This window comes from Crotalus tigris, unplaced genomic scaffold, assembly GCF_016545835.1.
Source record: "Crotalus tigris isolate CLP2741 ecotype Arizona unplaced genomic scaffold, ASM1654583v1 scf7180000018553.2237530, whole genome shotgun sequence".
NCBI lineage: Eukaryota > Metazoa > Chordata > Lepidosauria > Squamata > Viperidae > Crotalus > Crotalus tigris.
In genome coordinates, this window is record NW_024097074.1 from 1,848,599 (window position 1) to 1,870,373 (window position 21,775).

General features: G+C 38.8%; 1 protein-coding gene across 1 annotated transcript; it reads right to left on the reverse strand.

Annotated features, from left to right (window-relative positions):
* Positions 1-763: 763 nt before the first annotated feature.
* On the reverse strand, positions 764-19,576 carry CUNH12orf40 (chromosome unknown C12orf40 homolog). Its single transcript, XM_039354502.1, is given in 13 exon segments — positions 764-2,282; positions 2,284-2,627; positions 3,663-3,745; positions 4,451-4,508; positions 6,457-6,517; positions 7,920-7,986; positions 9,470-9,963; positions 12,079-12,212; positions 13,250-13,316; positions 16,298-16,430; positions 17,290-17,425; positions 18,038-18,077; positions 19,554-19,576. Coding segments are annotated over 13 exon segments (1,773 nt in total). The 3' UTR covers positions 764-2,149.
* Positions 19,577-21,775: the final 2,199 nt, after the last annotated feature.

Consider the following 21,775-nt stretch of genomic DNA (forward strand, 5'->3'; position numbering starts at 1 on the left):
ACTCCCAGAATTCCACAGCCAGCATTGCTGGCTGTGGAATTCTGGGAGTTGAAGTCCACATGCCTTAAAATTGTCAAGGTTGAGAAACACTGATCTATATCTATATATCTATAAAATCTATCTATCTATCTATCTATCTATCTATCTATCTATCTATCTATCTATCTATCTATCTACCTATCTATCTACCTATCTATAAAATCTATCTATCTATCTATCTATCTATCTATCTATCTATCTATCTATCTATCTATCTATCTATCTCTATCTATCTCTATCTCTATCTCTATCTATCTATCTATCTATATCTCTATCTAGCTATCTAGCTATCTATCTATATCTATATATCTATCTATCTATATCTATATAATCTATCTATCTCTATCTATCTATAAAATCTATCTATCTATAAAATCTATCTCTATATCTATCTATCTATCTATCTATATCTATATATCTATATCTATCTATCTATCTCTCTATTGCTTTCTTTCCCATCCATCTCTGCATATCCCTCTCTCTCCCAATCTTCAGAAAAGCAGTTCTTGATTATTTGTTTCTTCTAAATTCTGCATCTGCCCAAAAGCTGCTCAGACTTGTGAATTCTACAAGTGGGGATTGCAGTATGTTGGTTTTCTGTTAGAGAAACTCTTAAAAGAGCCTCGTGGTACAGCCAAGGTATGCTTTGTGTGTGGATTGAACTCTTCCTTTGGCAGACGAGCACAGCTAAATCTTTCCAGTAAGAAGCAATTCATTTAAAACCGATGTTTATTTTAGTGAAGTGGTGGCGCTTTAGAACACAATTTGAAAAACACATTTCTTTAAGGCTCAAGGTCTTCCAGATTGAGAACATCCATGGAGTCTGCTAAAATATCCAGTAACGTGCTTCAAAGAGGACAAAGGCATTACACAGCAACCTGCTCAGCCCTCTTTTTCTTCAACAACACTTAGTATCTCTCTCTTTGCCTAACCGATGAGATGATACTAGCAATACTTGTCCTTTAAATTAGCTTTTTTCAACCTCAGACTAACCCACAGGGATAGGGCAAAACTGAAGGCAGGAATGGGTAGGAAAGTACCTATCTTAGCACAGCAGTTTTGTTCAAACAGTAAAAATAAAACAAGCTATCATTCCTGAGTTGCAGGCAACATACTGTAGCTACAAAGAAAATGACAGCAAATTTCAAATCTCTTAAATCAGAAGATGTTCAATATAAAAGCAAGAATTGGTGAATTAAGTCCCTGTTTAAACGAGGGCTGAAATATAACTATTCAGAAGCATTCTTAAAACTCCCAATTTCCGATGCAGAAATTTATATTCTTCATTTCTAATATAGCTTCTGATAGTATTAGAGTTTACAATAAAATGGAAACCCATTGGTCCAATCCCTCAATCTCTGATCCAATTTATTTACAGTGGGAAAACTGCTTCTTGACCTATGAATAAATAACAGGATGAAGTGTGCCCGCTTCTCTGCCTTTTTGTATGCTCAATTATAGATTAACCAGGAAACTATGTTTAAAGATTGCTTAAAAGCAAAACAGCAAATGAACTCTGGGTGAGGCTTTTCAGCTATAATTTTATGGTGCAGAACATCATTTAAAAATGAGGATTGACTCCTTCCTTCCTTCTGTTCCCAGCTCAGCTGAAGAGGACAAATGCTTCAGCTTGTCAACCAATTTTGGCCTAGAGGACTCATTATGACAGAACTGGACCACTGTGCATTGGTTTTAGGAAGGAAAGGACAAAATACAAATGAATTAAGTATTGTTTTCACAGAGACATTTACATTAAACTACGTTAACAAAACTGAAAGATACAGGAAGATATATTTAGTCAAGGGAGGGAGAAAACAGCCAGAAGATAAAAGCTGCTAAACCGGACTGGCAATATTATATATGTTGTTTTAATCGTTGTTATTATAATTGCTTAATTCCCCACTGTTTTGTGACATATGTATTTAAGTATCCTTCAATCTGTGTAATGAAACAAGAGCTGGAAAATATGTATGCCGGAAGAAACAATTCATTTAAGCTCTGTTCTTGACTGCACTGCCAATGAATATGTATGTTCGGCTGCATTTTTTCCTCCCTTTTTTTATTTGTTAGACTGAGCTAGGCTGACCTCGCCACTGTGAAACAATCTGCTTCAGGAGACAAAATTCTTAATCAACAAAGCCTTTCTATTTGTTGGCTGGAGGACTGCACTTTCCGCTGGAGCGGTCTGCCCTCCAGTGGTCTCTACCTTGCTAGTCGAAGTCACAATTTCAGCACTGTGGGTGAAGCTCCTTTTTACAGCTGCAGCCCTGGATGATGTCACACTGCACAGCTGCATTGCATTTTTCTACAGGCTCAGCACATGCATCTGTTTGAGACGAAGCATCATGCTTCCCCTTATCATTCCTGTCGAACAACTGCAGTTTAGCTCTGTGCAACCTATTCTTTTTTGGAGCGATGGCAGGTTTTGCCTGGGGTTGAATATTAGCTGTATTCCGGGGCCTGCCATCAAATAGGCAAACATACTCTGATCTTTGACGTCCTGATCCCGAGTAGGGATCGTTGGAAGTCCTTGAAAAAGAGTCTTCAGAATCAGATGATGCTTCTTCATTCCACTCCTCTGCTTTAGACTGTTGAAATAAATCTGAGTCAGTGTAATTCTTTGACAGAGGCCCATAAATCACCGTGATTGTTAATGAGTCCTTTTTATTGTTCGTATGACCTTTTCAAAATATATATAAATGATAATATAATGGAAGAGAACCTCATAATGGAAGAGAAATGATAATATAATGGAAGAGAACCATTCCAGCTTCAAAGCACTGCCGATAGCTTTGCTTTCCATCAATCCATTAAATTAGCTAGAATTAAATATCCATGATGCTATCAGCTCTTCTACTTTCATGTGTATGATGGATTCTCGAGAGGGCTTCTATGCATTAAAATAATTTGCAGAAGGATTCAGAGCCCGCAGTGCCCAAGTACTTGAACCACTAACTTGTATACAGTAGTGGCCAAAATTGTGGAAACCTTTTGGGAAAAGTGTACAGTAGAAATGCCACCTTTGGTTAAGTTTCCACCCATTTTTCTTCTAATTTCTTTGTAACTGTAGCCTTGTTCACTTAATAATACTATTTTACATCGCTTTCTGGGCGACTAATTGACTCTTTGCACCATGACTTTAATTTTATTATGTTTTACAAGCCCACTAAATGAAAGGACACAAAAAAAACCAACCAACTTGATAGCGATCACATAACACACTGACAAATGTCCTCCTCTCAGCTTCAATACATGACATCAATCATTGAATCCTCCTGTGATCTGATTGGCTCATTGCCAAAACAAGATGACACCCGATTGACTCTCTAAACACTCGTGCTCATTGGCTACAATCGGATGAAGGAAAGCTACCTAAGATCAACCTAAGCAACCTTTTTCTGGTTATTTGGCTATAGCTTTTCGTAGAATAGAATACAGATAATTGAACAAACTTTGTTGCATGACACTCTTGATTAAATTATCTTTCCGTTGATACATAATTTTATGGTACTACTCCAAAAGAAAGTAGTGTTATTAGCCATCAAACCTCAAAAATATACTTTTCCCAAAAGCTTTCCACAATTTTGGCCACTACTGTAACTTGAAGGGTGCCTTGTCCTTACCTCATCAGATGAAGAACTGGTATGTCTATCTGCTTGCTTTGGAGAATAAGTGGGTGACTGGCTGGTCAACTGGGAATCGTCATCTGAAGGACAACAAAACTCTTCAGTTTGTATGGAGAAACTCTAAATTGTTCACTATACTTACAGCCGCAATCGAGCACAAAATGGCTAAGCAAGGCGGTTGTGAAGGGAGGCGTGCCCCATTTTGCAACCTTTTCACCATGGTTGTTAAGCGAATCACTGCAGGGAAATGTTAAATGAATCCAGCTCCCCCCACATTAACTCTGCTTGATCAAACTTTTGCCTTTGTTATTCAAAACTGCTGATCAGAAAGTTATTTTTGCCCAATATAGATCAGGGGTCTTCGAACTTGGCCCTTTTATGACTTGTGGACTTCAACTCCCAGAATTCCTCAGCCAAGCATGCTGGCTGAGGAATTCTGGGAGTTGAAGTCCACAAGTCATAAAAGGGCCAAGTTTGAAGATCCCCTGATATAGATAAAACCAACCATCCCTGTTGTGATTGGGTAATGGGTTCGGATGTTGTCATCCCAAGAAAAATCACTTTTACCCAATTTTGGATAATTTACTCAGTTTGGGAGGTATTCTTTAAGATGACTAAGAAATACGTTACAATTCATGTTAGACTTTTTCCATTCTCGACAAGGACATTAAGGCCAAAGAACAGAGGGCGTCTTTTTTTCTCCATCGTTAAGTGTGAAACCGTTCCAGACAACGAAGAGCCTAGATGAGAAGGCAGCTATTAATGAATGTCAAAGGAAAACTCACCATTTTGCCTGCTTTGCTTCCAATGCTGATCAAAGTCACTGTAAATGTCCTTATCCAGCTTTACAAAAAATTTTAAAAAATGACATTAGTATCCTTTTTTTTTTTTTTTTGCTGCAACTGTTTTTCTTTATCTGCTCTTTCAGGTCTTGGCATCGTGTTATTAGGAACTTGCTCAAGAAGGTTCTGTTGTTGACAACAAAACATGGAAAAAAAGGAGGTTAAAACATACAAGAAACGGTTGCTGGAATTGGGTATGTCTAGTTTAATGAAGAGAAGGATCAGGCGGTGACATGATAGCAGTATTCCAGTATGAGGGGCCGCCCCAAAAAAGAGGGAGCCAAGCTATTCTCCAAAGCGCCTGAAGGCAGGATAAGAAGCAACGGATGGAAACTAATCAAGGAGAGAAGCAACCTAGAACTAAGGAGGAATTTCCTGACCGTTAGAACAATTAACCAGTGGAACAACCTGCCTCCAGAAGCGGTGGATGCTCCAACATTGGAAGTTTTTAAGAAGAGACTAGACAGCCATTTGTCTGAAATGGTATAGGGTTTCCTGCCTGAGCAGGGGGCTGGACTAGATGACCTCCAAGGTCCCTTCCAACTTTACTATTATCATTATTAAATTATTTTCTTATACCAAGGAAAGAATGCTGTTTCTCAGCGAATTGGTTCCAGTGCCTCAACTTACGACTACAATTAAGCTCAAAGTTTCTCTTGCTAAGGGAGACAGTTGTTAAGGGAATTTTGCCCCATTGCATGACTTTGCTTGCCCCATTTGTTAAGTGGATCGCTGCAGTTGTTAAACTCCCGTTGTTAAGTGGATCTGGCTTCCGCCATTGACTTTGCTAGTCAGAAGATCGGAAAAGGTGATCACGTGATCCTGCAACGGTCATAAATACATACCAGTTGCCGAGGGTCTGAATTCTGATCACCTAATCACGGGGAGGCTGCAAGGGTAGTAAGTATGAAAAACGGTCATAAGCCACTTTTTTCAGTGCTGTTGTTAAGGTTGAATAGTCATTAAACGAATGGTTATAAGTCAAGGACTACCTGTATACCTCTTATAATAATAATAATAAAGTTGGAAGGGACCTTGGAGGTCATCTAGTCCAACCCCCACTCAAGCAGGAAACCCTATACCATTTCAGACAAATGGCTGACCAGTCTCTTCTTAAAAACTTCCAGTGTTGGAGCATTCACCGCTTCTGGAAGCAGATTGTTCCACTGGTTAATTGTTCTCACTGTCAGGAAGTTTCTCCTTAGTTCTAGGTTGCTTCTCTCCTTGATTAGTTTCCATCCATTGCTTCTTGTCCTGCCTTCAGGTGCTTTGGAGAATAGCTTGACTCCCTCTTCTTTGGGGCAGCCCCTGAGATACTAGAACACAGCTATCCTGTCCCCCCTCGTCCTTCTCTTCATTAAACAAGACATACCCAATTCCAGCAACCGCTCCTTATATGTTTTAGCCTCCCGTCCTCTAATCAAGAATACATTTGCAAGAATACATTTCCTGATGTCTTCACTAATGTAATTACACAATTGTTCCATTAAGGGAACTCACGTTTCTTTCCTACTGGCCCTAGGGTTAAAGCCTCACGGAAGAAAATGGGTACTTGCGATAGCCCCATCTGGTTAGAAAGGAACAGCAAATGTGTCTTTTATGCTCATTGTGCAAATGATCTTTCAGCATGCCAAGGGCAGATTGTCTGACATCTGCTATGTAGCTGCTGACTGCTGGTATACTCTGCACGCAAATCAACTTGAGAGGTCATTTGTTTTGTGCCACTCAGCCTTGTTTCCTCTGGCAAGCTAACCAAACGTAAAATGAAAACAAAAGGTAAAAAAGAACTTGAGAGAGTACAGAGAAGAGCAACAAAAATAATAAGGGTGGTTTTTTTTTAATAAAAAAAATATCCTTTAAAATAAGAACCATTATCTTGAAAACAATTACAAACAGCGACGAAAATCCGCCAGGCAACTTTGTTTGAACAGCTTATGTAAAAACTTTACCATTTTGTGCTCGAAAATCTTCAAATAATCCATACTGGGATCGGGCCGGCCTTTCTTCCTGCTGGAAAATACAGTGAGAAAGAATAAAGCAGAGTTATTCCCCAAGTTAAAATAATCAATATTATGGTACTCTCTAGTTTAGGAAGTACATTATGTAAGGCTAATTCAATCATTGTTCTTAGCAAGTTCATCTCGTAAGCATTCGCTAAATAGCTGACATCTTTTAGAACTAGGAAAAATCTAACGATGGGAGCTTATTCTAACATGTAGGCAGAATACTCTACAATACGAAATATAACACAACAAACATAACAGTAATTTTGAGATAAATATCTAGGCCCTGATCTAATACACAGAAAAGTATTTGCTTGCAACGGTCAAATCCCTTCTCATTTCTTAACGCTCAAAGCACTGCTGTCAGTTTTCATCCTGGATGAAAGAAGGGTGGAGAATTGTTACACCGGAAGACCCAGTGTTGTCCTTATTAATTAATATCATCCAAGCCCCTCCATGGGTTCTAACCTGTTAGGGCACATCTTCCACGCTAACTGCACAATGACGGTAAAGTTGCCTTAGACAACTAAATCACTCGGCACTGAAGTGTGCAGTTTTCTTGCATAGCAGGTGCCACCACAGATAGTCTCAGCTCGTGCCATTATTTGTTCGTTTGTTATTTCTTTGCATTCCGCCTTTCTTGTTTTTACAAATAATTCGAAGTGTGAACGCATCCAATACTCTTCCCTCTATTTTCCTCACAACAACCCTGTGATTGGCTTGAGAGCCAGTGACTGGCTCAAAGACTCACCATCCCTTGGTGATTGGCTCAAAATCACCCAGCTGGCTTTCCTGCCTAAGGCAGAACTAGAACTCAGAATCTCTAGGCCAGCCCCTTAACCGCACGACCAAGCTGGCTCTCTATATAATAAGCAAGTTGATAAGTGTCAATTGTGAAATGCTTGCTGATCACTTTGGCTGTAGCTAGTCAAAGCTAGTCGCTTAGTCTATGACAGTGGTTCTCAACCCCATAATACAGTTCCCCATGTTGTGGTGACCCCCAACCACTTATACATCACCGGGTGCCAGGGGCCTGGCCAAAGAAAAGGGGGAGAAAAATGGCGGACAGCCTTGTTTGGCGACCCCCGTGAAATGACCGTTCGACCCCAAATGGGGTCCCGACCCACAGGTTGAGAACCACTGGTCTATGAGAATAAAGACTAAGCTATAGTAGTTCAGCACTGGTTTAAAATTTATCCTCGGCTGGGAAAAAAGGAACAATAATATTGGAAGACAGAAAGTCTCTGTGTGGGGGAATCTTAGAGCTGCTTCCTGGTCATCTGTGATTGATCATGTTTCTCCTATATTCATCTTATAAGAATGCTTTCTCACAAACTATGCGAAAAATCCTACTATAATAGCATTCTATATGTGAACGAAACTCTTTTTTTTTTAAAAAAAGAGCTCACCTGTTCTTTAAGTCATTCTTTATGGTTTTTGGTGCTTTGGTGTATTTCTTTTGGTTTTTAAAACCTCCTGCAAAACAAAATAAAAAATATCTTAAAAATAAGCTCACACGACAACGTTAAGAAAGAGAGGATGGGTCATAAATCAGCGGTGTGTTTTTCCTCCTTCAGCAATGTCCTCATGAATTTCACTTACTCATAGGTTCAGTACCCTACTACTCAAACGAAAAGGGAGCCTTCCCTAATAACAGAAGCATTCGTTTTTATGATCAGTTGTAGATCAAAACGTATCTTAGTCATTGAATTGAATATGCAGTTAATTAATCAGATGGTCACTTCATAATAAGGCTAGGTTATGCTTAATTCTGCTTTCAAATCTGCCAAACACTATATGTACACCAATATTATTGGAGAGCAACTGTCCCAGTCAGGAGGAGGAATCAAATGGGGAATCAACATGGACTCATTATGTAAACACAAGAGGGCAAGGTCCCCTTTAAATGCCTTTGAGCTTTATCTGGTCTCTCCTCAGATGAATCTGCCAATCTGGGAAGATTTCTGTATTATAGGCTGAGAACAATAAAGTAGCTACTTTGAACTCTCAACTTGTGGGTCTGGTGGTTTGTGCCTGACAGATATAGTCAAAACATTTTAAAGGTCGGTTCCTCCAACACCACGTGGAGAAGAATGAGAACCAAGTCATAAAAGGGACGGTTTGGTTCTCGTTCTGTAAAGGTTTCATGGAACAAGCAGCCTGTTCTTTTGGGCTACAGAAAGAGATTCATTTCTTCAGGCCGAATCTTCCGGTCCAACCACAACTGCATTCTCTCTTTTCCCTGGTTAATCGTGGTTGTCATTTACACATTTGGGAAATCATCTGCAAGAGACAATATTGACCCTTTGTTTAGGGGTATTTTTTGAACGCAGTAATTGTACATGAGTGCAGTGATGCTCCATATAGCCCAGCAAGACATCCCTGCAATGTGTGTAACCTCTTTTCCCACCCACATCAAACGCCTGCCTTAATAAAATGTTTAAAAAATGTTAATCAAATTGTGCAACCCCTTAAAACAGGGGTGTCAAACTCAATTTCATTGAGGGCCGCATCAGCATTGCGGTTGCCCTCGGGGGGCCGAGTGGGTGTGACCAGGGTGGGTGCAGCCTACTGGGTGGGCGTGGATGGAGTGGGTGTGGCCTACTGGGTGGGCATGGCCAGCTCTAAATCGTCCGCGTCAAGGGTGCCTGTGGGGGCCCGGGCAGGAGTGGGACAGATCTGGGGGTCTCTGGCAGAAGGGCATGGGATCGGGGCAAGCGCCAAGGCATGATCCATTTCTTCATTCCTCACAAAGGGTGACACTTCCCAGCATGCACCCGGGGGGGCAGGGCTGACACAGCAGGGGCTAGTTCCCTCACTGTTTCCAGGATGGCTTCGCGGGCTACATGAAACCACTTCGCGGGCCGCATCCGGCCCCCCGGGGCCTTGTGTTTGACATGTCTGCCTTCAAACATAAAGCCTCCTCATTACATTTGCTACTTGCATTGCAGACGTTTACCTATATTATCGAAGAACATAGTAAGTTGTTGTTGATCAGAAAACTCCTCAGGGTCTCTTTTCTGGATACTGCAGTGATTGGACTGATTCCAAACTGGATTCTGGTTTATCGCATTTAAGCTTTGGTTATCAAGGGAGCAAATCATCGCTGGAGCTGTGAGGATGCTGGTGAGGTCCCGCTCAGCTGCATAGCGGGGACCCGTCCTCTGATGCATTTCTTCACCATCATACAGGCTGGGCCTACTGAATATTTCTTTTGCATCGCCAAGATCTGTGAATAGCGGCTCGATATGGCTTTGGTTAGCAAAAGAACAGTAAGATTGAGAGGGCGGAAGTGCCGGAAACTGACTGCCCTCTTCAAACAAACTTGCAATTGGCTGAAAGCTGGTATCTTGGCTAGTCTTTATCAGATCATTTACAGGACCAAACAATGATTCTTCTCCGTTAGCTTGACTGTTTCCAAAATCCTTATCAATGGAGTTACCGTATCCTGGACTTGGGGGGGGGGGGCGGGGAGGGAAGGTAAAATGTGAATTGCTGGTATGGTACAGACAGTATCAATGTGTAAGGTTTTAAAATGTATTTTTACTTAATACGAAAGATGGACTTCTTGCTCACAAAGTCCATCTTTCGTATGAAGTGAAAATTGTTTGACATTGTTCTGAGGTTTAGAATACTGCAATAATTATAATATAGGTTTTTATTCTTAAAACAAAACCCGGAAATCTGATTCTTCCGTATATCATTTGCAATATATTGTTCAATAACTGTGACTCACCAGTCTAACCACTGTATGTCACTGTGGCTCCATTATTGTCAAGAAAAGAGGGTTAGGAAATGTCACAGGAAATGATGTCAGAGCATAAAATACCCACGGCATCATCTAAGAATTTTGAAATGTTCTGATTTGGACCATCACACATGCTACACCTAATATTTTAAACAAATCAAATAGAACCCACAATACTGTATTTAATCAGTCATTCGTTTTTCTGAATGTGTACATTCAGATAAAAAGAACTACTGCACTCTTGTCACACTTGATAATATTCTCTTTAATTTGGCTATTCCTGAGGTAGTGCTTAAATATAGTTAGCTTTATGTATTTAAGCCCATTTGTAAACAGTGAAATTTACATGATAGCAGTATTCCAATATCTCAGGGGCTGCCCCAAAGAAGAGGGAGTCAAGCTATTCTCCAAAGCACCTGAAGGCAGGACAAGAAGCAACGGGTGGAAACTAATCAAGGAGAGAAGCAACCTAGAACTAAGGAGAAACTTCCTGACAGTGAGAACAATTAATCAGTGAAACAGCTTGCCTCCAGAAGCAGTAAATGCTCCAACACTGGAAGTTTTTAAGAAGAGACTGGATAGCCATTTGTCCGAAATGGTGTAGGGTTTCCTGCCTGAGCAGGGGGTTGGACTAGGTGACCTCCAAGGTCCCTTCCAACTTTACTACTATTATTATAAATGAGCAAGAAAGCATAAGATAAGCACAATTTTGATTACTACATTGTGCATCTGCTTCAGTTTTATTTTCAACAAAACAAGTCATTTTGGGGGGACTAAAGAGAATAAGAATAAATATAAGAGAATAAAATAAAATAAAATAAATATAATGAGAATAAATATAAGAGCCGAGGTGGCGCAGCAGTTAGGGTGCAGTACTGCAGGCCACTTTAGCTGACTGTGTTCAGCAGGTCAGCGGTTCAAATCTCACCGGCTCAAGGTTGACTCAGCCTTCCATCCTTCCGGGGTAGGTAAAATGAGGACCCAGATTGTTGGGGGGCAATGTAAATATATATATACATTGCTTACTGGTGTACACCGCTTAGAGAGTGCTTGCACTTAAAGCGGTATATAAGTCTCATAAATAAATAATAAAAACAACAGGAGAACTGAGGAGAACTACAGTGAGATAGGTATACTGTATAGGCATTGATCTGTTTCCTGCACGTAATCTCAAACAATAGCACAAGATTTCAAAGATATAATTTTATATATATACGGTACATACATAAAGAGCGTCCACAAAAGAGACCGACAAACAAGATGGATCGACAATATCAGCAAATATTGTGGGCCCAATTGACAAAAGAAAGCTCAGGACCATATTGGTTGGAAATATGAGGAAGATGCCTTTATCCCTCAGTGGACAGACCATAGCTAAGATGATAATTTATTTATTTATGAGGCTTATATACTGCTTTAAGTGCAAGCACTCTCTAAGCGGTGTACACCAGTAAGCAATGTATATATATATTTTACATTGCCCCCAACAATCTGGGTCCTCATTTTACCTGCCTCGGAAGGATGGAAGGCTGAGTCAACCTTGAGCCGGTGAGATTTGAACCGCTGACCTGCTGAACACAGTCAGCTAAAGTGGCCTGCAGTACTGCACTCGAACTGCTGCGCCACCTCGGCTCACGATGACGATATAATAAATGAAATAATAAATGATTAACCTCCAGTTCTCATAAGAAATTACCAGTTCATTAAAAATTCACATGGAAAAATCACTATTACAAAGAATTCCCCCCCCCCACACACACACAAAGATAATGACACATTTAAAAGCACTGTAATACAATCAACAAATAATCTATCTTTACCTATTCAGCTGCTGGAAATACAGACCCACTGGTGCCTCTGGATCTGGGGCACTGAATTCTTCTGGCCTGTAGGCTGTTGTAGAAAGCCAAAAGTCTTCCTCTTTGTTCTTTATTGTTCGAGTAGATCCCAAATCCTGTCAATACATTAGAAGAAGCCTTCAGGTTAGGCATCTTCTAGGAAATCTGTTCATTTTATCAACTTAACTTCAATGATAGGAATACATTTTTTTTTTCTTTAGAGAAGAACCGGCAAACTGAAACCGTTTGTTCTTTTACTTCGTGGAATTGTCTAGTAATGTGCATTTATTTGCTTCACGATGCCTGTATTTTATTGGTTTTTTTCCCCCTTTTGTTATGCTGATGGATTTATATATCATTTTAATATTGTTTTGGGAAGGGTGATTGACTAGAGCAGTGGTTCTCAACCTTTTTAATGCCGCGACCCCCAACCGGTCGTAAGTCGAGGACTATTCAACCGGTGCAGCACCATTTGCAGAATGGGACTTTTGGCGGGCTCAGCAGGGCAGAGACAGCCTGGATAATTCCTATTGGCTTTGGAAAGCCAACAGAATTAGACTCTATTCAAGAGAGTCTATTCTATTGGCTTTCAAAAGCCAATAGAATAAAAGGGAGTAGCACAGCTAAGGAAAAGGGGGAAAAAATGGCGGACTGCGTTGTTTGGCGACCCCCGTGAAATGGTCGTTCGACCCCAAATGGGGTCCCCACCCACAGGTGGAGAACCACTGCATTAGAAGAAGCCTTCACGACAGGTTAGGCATCTTCTAAGAAATTTGTTCATTTTATAAACTTAACTTCAATGATAGGAATACATTTTTTTTTCTTTAGAGAAGAACTGGCAAACTGAAACCGTTTGTTCTTTTACTTCGTGGAGTTGTCTAGTAATGTGCATTTATTTGCTTCACGATGCCTGTATTTTATTGGTTTTTTCCCCCTTTTGTTATGCTGATGGATTTATATATCATTTTAATATTGTTTTGGGAAGGATGATTGACTAGAGCTATACAATGAAGTCGAGGCTTATTGTTGGTCTTCTACTCTACAAGCCGACATTAGAATTGTTCTAAAATTCATTCCATAAATACAACCCACAGTGTTACATCTGACAGAGAGATAACAAGTGATAAATCTACTTTCCTGAAAAAAACCTTACTTCAGAATGAACACTGGCTTTTTCATAGTGGTATTTTCTTCTGCTGTCTAAGATTTCTTCTTGTATCCTATGAAGAAAACAATTTACAAAGCAAAGCAAGTCATTGGTATATTTAAAAAAAACAACATACGATTCGTGCATTTTCAGGTAGAAGCAAACTGGATTGGAAACAAAGTTAAAGAAATTCACTGCTATAGGATAATCCTATGCAGACCTACCTAGGTTTAGGTCCTGGTGCCTCCAATTTTAAATAAATGTGCATAAATTTCTGCTAATAGTTAACAAATCTAATTGCGCATTAAATCTCGTACAATAGGAAGAGTCTTGGGGTAACTTCAAGACTAACCACCAGGTTGTGGCGAGTGGGTCACCAAAATAAGATACTGCATACATTGCTTGAATATAGAAAGGAAACAGCATTTAATGCATGAAACAAAAATCTTATCAGTGTAAAGTGAGCAAGTTATCCTTTTATTTTTTTTATAAACAAGTTTTATTGGTTTTTCTAACTTTTACATCAAAGTGCTAGAGAAATACCGTGGTGATGGGGTAATCAATCATCCAAAGACAAAGTCATATGTGTATATATATATATATATATATATATATATATATATATATATATATATATATATAAAACTCAAATTAATTCATTAAATGTTCCCTCTCTGTTTCCCTCAAATAGTATAACATATTTAGGTTAATCCATTTCTACATGACATCTATATAGATCCAAATCCTGTTTTTAAGCTTTACTGATTTAGAATTACCATAATCCAATTTAATCTTGAATAAACATATTATTAGCACTTCGGGTACCCCTTCTAAAATACACATAATATTCCAACAATAACATTCTAATATTTCCAGATATATTCTATTTCTTAGTCTAATAAGTCGTTGATTAGTACCAATTTTTCTCTTATCACAAATCTCTCTTATTTCTTCTTCTACTACAAAATAGTTGTCCTAGTTAAGATAAAAAATATTACTCTATTCCAGTGGTGGCGAACCTATGGCACGGGTGCCAAACGTGGCACTCAGAGCCCTCTCTGTGGGCACGTGCATTGTCGCCCCAGTCCTAGGCCTTCAGCTGGGTTTTATAAAACCTTTTTGCTTTAGGCCTCCGCTGCCATGTGCAAAAAAAAAGAAAGAAAAAGGTTCGATCAGTCAGTTTCAACTTCTCGCGGGAAAAAAAAAGATCTCGCAAAGTTGGAATGGATGAATAGAGCCGAGGTGGCGCAGCAGTTAGAGTGCAGTACTGCAGGCCACTTTAGCTGACTGTGTTCAGCAGGTCAGCGGTTCAAATCTCACCGGCTCAAGGTTGACTCAGCCTTCCATCCTTCCGGGGTAGGTAAATTGAGGACCCAGATTGTTGGGGGCAATGTAAATATATATATATATATATATATATATATATATATATATATATATATATATATATATATATATAGTCTTTGGTTGTTCGGGTTTTCTCCCGCGTAAAATTGGAAGTGTCTTGGCGACGTTTCGACGAAGTCCCATTCGTCATCTTCAGGCTGGTGTTTTCAGCTTCGTGCTTCGAGCAGCAAAGCAAAGCACGAAGCTGAAAACACCAGCCTGAAGATGACGAATGGGACTTCGTCGAAACGTCGCCAAGACACTTCCAATTTTACGCGGGAGAAAACCCGAACAACCAAAGACCTACATACAAACACCCGCGAAAACCTCAGAAAACATATATATATATATATATATATATATATATATATATATATATGTAAATAAATAAACAAATAGATTGATTGAACTTTTTAGTCCCACCCAGTCTGCCGTTACCACCGCAGCCACGCCCACCCAATGGGCCACACCCACCCAGCACCCGACGATGCATAAGTGGGTTTTGGGTTGCAGTTTGGGCACTCGGTCTCTAAAAGTTTCGCCATCACTGCTCTATTCTATTTTGTATATATAATCTATCAGTTATCCTTTTATTATATTATGTAAATACAGGTCATCCTTGACTCACAACCTTTCATTCCGCGACCGTTCAAAGTTACCATGCCACTGAAAAAACTGAGTTATGATCGTTCTTCACACTTATGACTGTAGCAGCCTCCCCATGGTCACATGATCAAAATTTGGACACTTGGCAACTGGCTCATACTTACGACAGTCACTAGGTCCCAGGGTCATGTGATTCCCCCTTTGCAACCTTCTGACGTGCAAAGTCAATAAGGGAAGCCTACAACCGCCTGTTAACTGCAGTGATTCATTTCATAATTGTGGCCAGAAAGGTTGCAAATGGGGCAAACCTCACAATAACTGTTTCGCTTAGCAGTGGAAATTGCTACAGGATTACCTGTAACCTAAATCTGGGACGGTTGAGGACGATGTCAGCAAATTATATGCAAATATTTAATAATGTATTTAATTTTCCATAAGGAGAAATGAGGTTCTGAGCTGCAGTCGCAAGTTTTCATTTAACAGTCGACAGCAATTTGATGCCCTGTAATCTATATTCTCATGAGTTTAGGAACACGGAAATATCTTGAGAGTTTAACGAAGAGTACATCTTATGGATATTAACAGCCTAAGGTTTCATTATATTTTATCGCTTTTTATATGCTCACATCCATTTTAACGAGCCGAGGTGGCGCAGCAGTTAGAGTGCAGTACTGCAGGCCACTTTAGCTGACTGTGTTCAGCAGGTCAGCGGTTCAAATCTCACCAGCTCAAGGTTGACTCAGCCTTCCATCCTTCCGGGGTAGTAAAATGAGGACCCAGATTGTTGGGGGCAATGTAAATATATATATACATTGCTTACTGGTGTACACCGCTTAGAGAGTGCTTGCACTTAAAGCGGTATATAAGTCTCATAAATAAATAAATAAATAAATAAACGCAAGGCAATCCTTGCAAAAAGGAAACGATCTGGAAATCTTAGTACTTTAAGCATATGATTGGCAGTGACGGTTATCTGAAAAAAATTGCACTGGAAAAGGCAGCGCATGAAAGAAACGAAAGCATTTTGCTAAGATGTAAAAAGATAATTGACATTTTATATACCTATGCTGGATGTCATCAAGGGAGAGCTTAGTTGGTCTGCATTCTGGTGACTTGGGAAATTCTACATTTTGCTTTCTCAAAGGAATTTTAGTTTCTCTGTTAATATCTACATGAATGGGCTTTCGAATATTCTCTGTAATTAAAATAAAGATGATTAAAATAAAGATTACGGTGAATTAAACAGGAACACAATATATACCTATCTCTATCTCTATATTTATATCTCTATATTTCTTCCTCTATATTTATGTCTCTGTGTCTCTATATCTATAATCTCTATAGCTCTATATCTATAGTAAATCTATATATCTATGTATATATCTATATATCTATAAGGGGGCAGAACCTGGCCAGTTTTTCAGATTCAGATCCAAATAGGTATTAAGGCAGTGGTTCTCAACCTGTGGGTCGGGACCCCATTTGGGGTCGAATGACCATTTCACGGGGGTCGCCAAACCACGCTATCCGCCACTTTTTTCCCTTTTCCCTAGCTGTCCTACTCCCTCTTATTGGTGGCCACACCCACTTGGGGGTCACCACAACATGGGGAACTATATTATGGGGTCACGGCATTAGAAAGGTTGAGAACCACTGTATTAAGGGATGCCTAGAAATGCAAACAGCACCTGGCCCTAACCTTTAAAAGCAACTATTTCTTTTTCTGCTTGGTGGTAATTACCATTAGGTCTTAGGGGAAAAAAAGGCAGCTACTTTACACATGGCAGACAGGTGTTTTGTTCATGATCTTATGTTCCAAAGCACCTTATTCAAACAGAATTCAAACTATTGTACAGCTCTAATTCCCACTAACAATTGGCAAGCACGCTATTATGGGCTACAGCTTTTTGTGCAAATTCCTACTTCTAATTCCAGTAGCAAACTTGGAAAATACAATTGAAATTTGATGAAATGAATATGGAGGCCACCACCTGGCGACGTGTCTTGTTTTTGAAAGTTAAAACGGTGTCCGTGAAATGTGTTCTTAATCTTACCAGCATTTTCTTTCTTTGTAGAGATCTGATTAACAACATAGAGATTGAGAAGGTCCAAACTGACCGCTGAGCTTTTCAAAGGAGATACTCCCACTAGCTTCATCTTGGACTTAAGTTTTTCCTTCTCAAAAAAATCCTATTGAGAAGAGGTAGCACTTATCATATAGACATTTTGTGTAGCAATATTAATAGTAATAGTAGTAAAGTTGGAAGGGACCTTGGAGGTCATCTAGTCCAACCTCCTGCTCAGGCAGGAAACCCTATACCATTTCGGACAAATGGCTGTCCAGTCTCTTCTTAAAAACTTCCAGTGTTGGAGCATTCACCGCTTCTGGAAGCGGGTTGTTCCACTGGTTAATTGTTCTAATATATATAGCTTCTCTAGCAAATATATTGATATGATTGATTTTTTTTACTTTTCCTCTTGGAAATTAAGATGCACGTGAAGGTTACAACAGCAACTTTCATTGTGGCTGGACAGAGAAATGTGATGGGCCTGAAATCCTTCAAAATCTTAGAGTGGATTCCTGGGTCTTCCCAGATCTAGTTAAAAGTCTGCACAACAATGATTGTGAACAATTAATGATTTTTAAAACAGCATTCAATGTATCTGAAAACAGCTACCCTATAACTCCATTGTTATAGAATATGCAAACATTGACATAATAATAAAATTATTATGTCAATGACGATGATGGAAGATTTCTGGCTAGCTCAAGTATAATTTTAGGGGGTAATTGTTACTTACTTTCTGTTTTCTTCTCTCTTTGGTAAGCAGGATTCTTCGACTAGAAGATGGAAGAGAGAAAAGAAGAAGCATTTTTTAGAACAGTTTCTAAAATTAATGAATGCGTAATATTGAAGCCGGATTTATTTGGCTACTAAATCAGAAGGGATTAACGATGTGCTTTTTCCTTGATTAAATTTCTTGCCCACTTAATTCAAAATTCTGAAGACTTAAAATTTATTTATTTTATTTATAGAGCTGCCCATCTCAATCAATTTCTCTGGGCAGCTTATGATTCAGAAAAGACATACAATAATTAAAACAATAAAAACATTTTAAAAACAATAAAAGACCAAATAACAAATATTAAAGAAAAAAGCATTTATTTAAAATAAACCAGCCTATATATCCCAATTTATGGTTATTGATTGGCACGATTAGCATCAAAAACAGGCCTCGTGGTTATTGTTATTTTACATTTTAAATTTCTGAGGCAAAGTTTCCAATATTTTTGGGGGTGGAAAGGTAACATTTTTAAAAAACAAAGAAGAACTACTACTAAAGGCATGACTGCATCTTCTCTATCATTATAGTTTTCCATGTCTAATTTCCTTGTTATGATACCAAGAGATGCTTGGCTGTTTTTGGAAAAATCAGCAATTTATAAAAAATGAATGAAAACACCAGAGAGATTCAGAATTTGAATAATTCCCATAAAATAGATCATAAAGTAGACCGTGAGGTGTTAATCTGACTGGGTCATAACCTGTCAGTGGAAATTTTGTTGAATTTCCTTCCATTGCAAACCATTGCAATTGTCTCAGGTTGACAGCTACGATTTAATTATTGGTCCAGTTTATATTTTCCCCAAATTTGGAAAGGATTTTTTTTCCCAGCTGGGGTTAAAAATATCTGCTAGATTAATTACAGTAATTAATCAATAAATAAATACAGTTTGATCCACCCAGCTTTCAAATAACTGACTTCAAAATGGAGAAATCTGAGGGGTTTTCTGAAGGGTGCCAATATTTTTAAATATTTCTGGACTACATTTCTCTGGTGAATCTAATCTGCCCTGCAAAAAAGAATACAGTGAAAGGGAGGTCAATAAAACAGAGGACTTTAAACAACAAATAAATTCTGGAGAGCAGGCAGAAGTTCAGAAGGGAAAGCACTGCCATGGCTTTGAAAATCCAAAGGAAATTATTAATTTTTTCCCCTCCACCTGTCCCAGTACTTTGCGGGCCTTGCATGTAATAATTGGAATTTTTTAAAAAATCACTTTTTTATTTTGCATTGATGTTGCTGTGGGGGAAAATTGAAGGAAGGAGGATCACATTGGACACATTCACTGCCTTAGGTTGTTTGTAAACTCAACAAAGGCGGGATACAAAATAAAATAAAATATAAAATAAAATAACCCAGCCTGGAAGGAGAGTGTCAATCTTAAAGCAGGTAGTTTGTCCCCTCACAACCAAATCTTTCCTCAGGGGGACAGTGGTGTAATTGTGAGGCTTTTTTTTTGGGCTTCACTCACCGGGACCCCCCAACCCAATTCATGTTTCCTTTGTTCTGCCAACACCAGCCCTGACAGGCAGGCCACCCAGATGGCCACCAGCTGGAAAAGAAGGAAAGGAAAAAGGAAAGAAAGAAAAGAGGCAGCTCCGGAGGGCCCTGAGGGGAAATGTCAGCACCCACAAGTCCCAGTGGGGAATCACAAGATGGCTGAGGGAAAGGCTCTCCTGGGTGTGTCAGCCTCTTCTTGAACCCGAGGCTTCTCGGGAATGAAAAATTTAAAAAAAAATAGAGGCAATGAAATAAAGAGCAAAATGGGTGGTGGGAGGGAAGAGGGGAAATGAGGATTTGGGGAAGGGCTTGCAAAAAAACGAGATGGATGACCCAAATCTTCCAGATTCCCTTTTTTGGCATTTGCAAGCAAAGTCACTGCAAACAAAGTCCTTCCATGCATAGATGCATAAAATGCAACCTTGCAAGGGAAGAGTTTAATTTGAATCCCCATTAATACACTTCCTCTCCTTTGGGGTCCTATGGAAAGGCCAAGCCCCCCCCCAAAAAAAATCCAGGGTCCCTTAAAGCCCTTTTTTATGTAAAATATGGGTGGATTTCTCCCTGGGGGTTGCAAGAGGATGTGACTGATTCATCAGTCAGATTTCCTAAATGCCAATACAGCTGGGGCTAATCTCACCAGGAAATGATATTTTATTTTATTTATTTGTTTGTATCCCTTTACTATTTTTACAAATAACTCAAGCCATCAAACATAGCAACATACCTTCTTCCATATATATATATATATATATATATATATATATATATATATATGTTATATTATTGTATTAAATATATTACTATGTATTATATACTTACATTATTTATTATTATATCATGGTATTATATATTATTATATTGTTTTTATGTTATGTTGTTATGCTATGCTATGCTATATATTATATATTATATTATATTATTACATTACATTACATTATTATTATATTTATTATGCTATGCTATATTATGATCTTCTTGATCCTCTTCTTGACTTTCCCAAACCAATTACTCTTACTAGTTTTTAATTTTTTTTTCTTTAAAGGCTGCTTTTTTCCAGAGTTTAGTTTTTAAACAGGAGGAAGCCAAAGGTCACACTTAGTTCACATCAATCTTTTTTATTTCCAATGCCCATTAGTCGTAATTCGATTCCAAATACAGGAGGAGTTATTGATTATTCAGTAAAACAGGAGAGAGAACCTAAGGGATATGCTTACATGACTGATTTCATAAATAGATGGAATGAGGAGGGTTTTTATCTTTTGTATCATTTAAATCGAACAGACATGGAAATGCACGAAAATATGAGTCAGGATCATACAGTAAATAGGATCAGTGTTTATTTTTATGCACTTATTTTGTAAATTAATATATTGTTCCTCCCTGAATGGCTTTGTGTGTGTGTGTGTGTGTGTGTACACACAAACACACAAAGACATATTTATACAGGTAGTCCTTGATTTATGACAATTCATTTAATGACCATTCAAAGCTACAACATCACTGAAAAAGTGACATAACCACATTTCACACTTACAACCATTGAAGCATCTCCATGGTCATGTGACCAAAATTCAGACACTTGGCTCACATTTATGACGGTTGCATAAATTCCTGGATCCTGGGAACACCTTTTGCAACCTTTTGATAAGCAAAGTCACTGGGGAAGCCAGATTCACTTAACAACTGTGACAAGAAAAGTAAAATGGGGCAAAATTCATTTAACAAATGTCTCATTTAGCAACCTAAATTTTGGGCTCAATTTTGTAAGGTGAGTACTACCTGTATATATTTGATATATAAAATCCTCCTTTAGAAGTATTCCAAAACTAAATACCCTAAATTAAGAAAAGAGAAACATTTCTAAACTTTAAGGACACAGCCTACGTGTGAGGCCAGGTCATTATTCTGAAAAGGACCAGTATTTTATTCTTCAACCAATACGGTCGTGGCTATCCAAGCTGTTGAGCTTGTATATTTTATGTCTTTGTATAGGCGTGTGTTTGTATGTGCATATGTACAGCTTTGAGTCAGTCTTGAATCTTGATGATGGTTTGGAGTTTTCTTGCCAACATTTTTAGAAGTGGTTTGCCATTGCTTTCTTCCTAGGGTTCAGAGTGAGTGACTGGCCCAAAGCAACCCAACTGGCTTCATGCCTAAGGCAAGATTAAAACAGTCCCCAGACTTCTAATA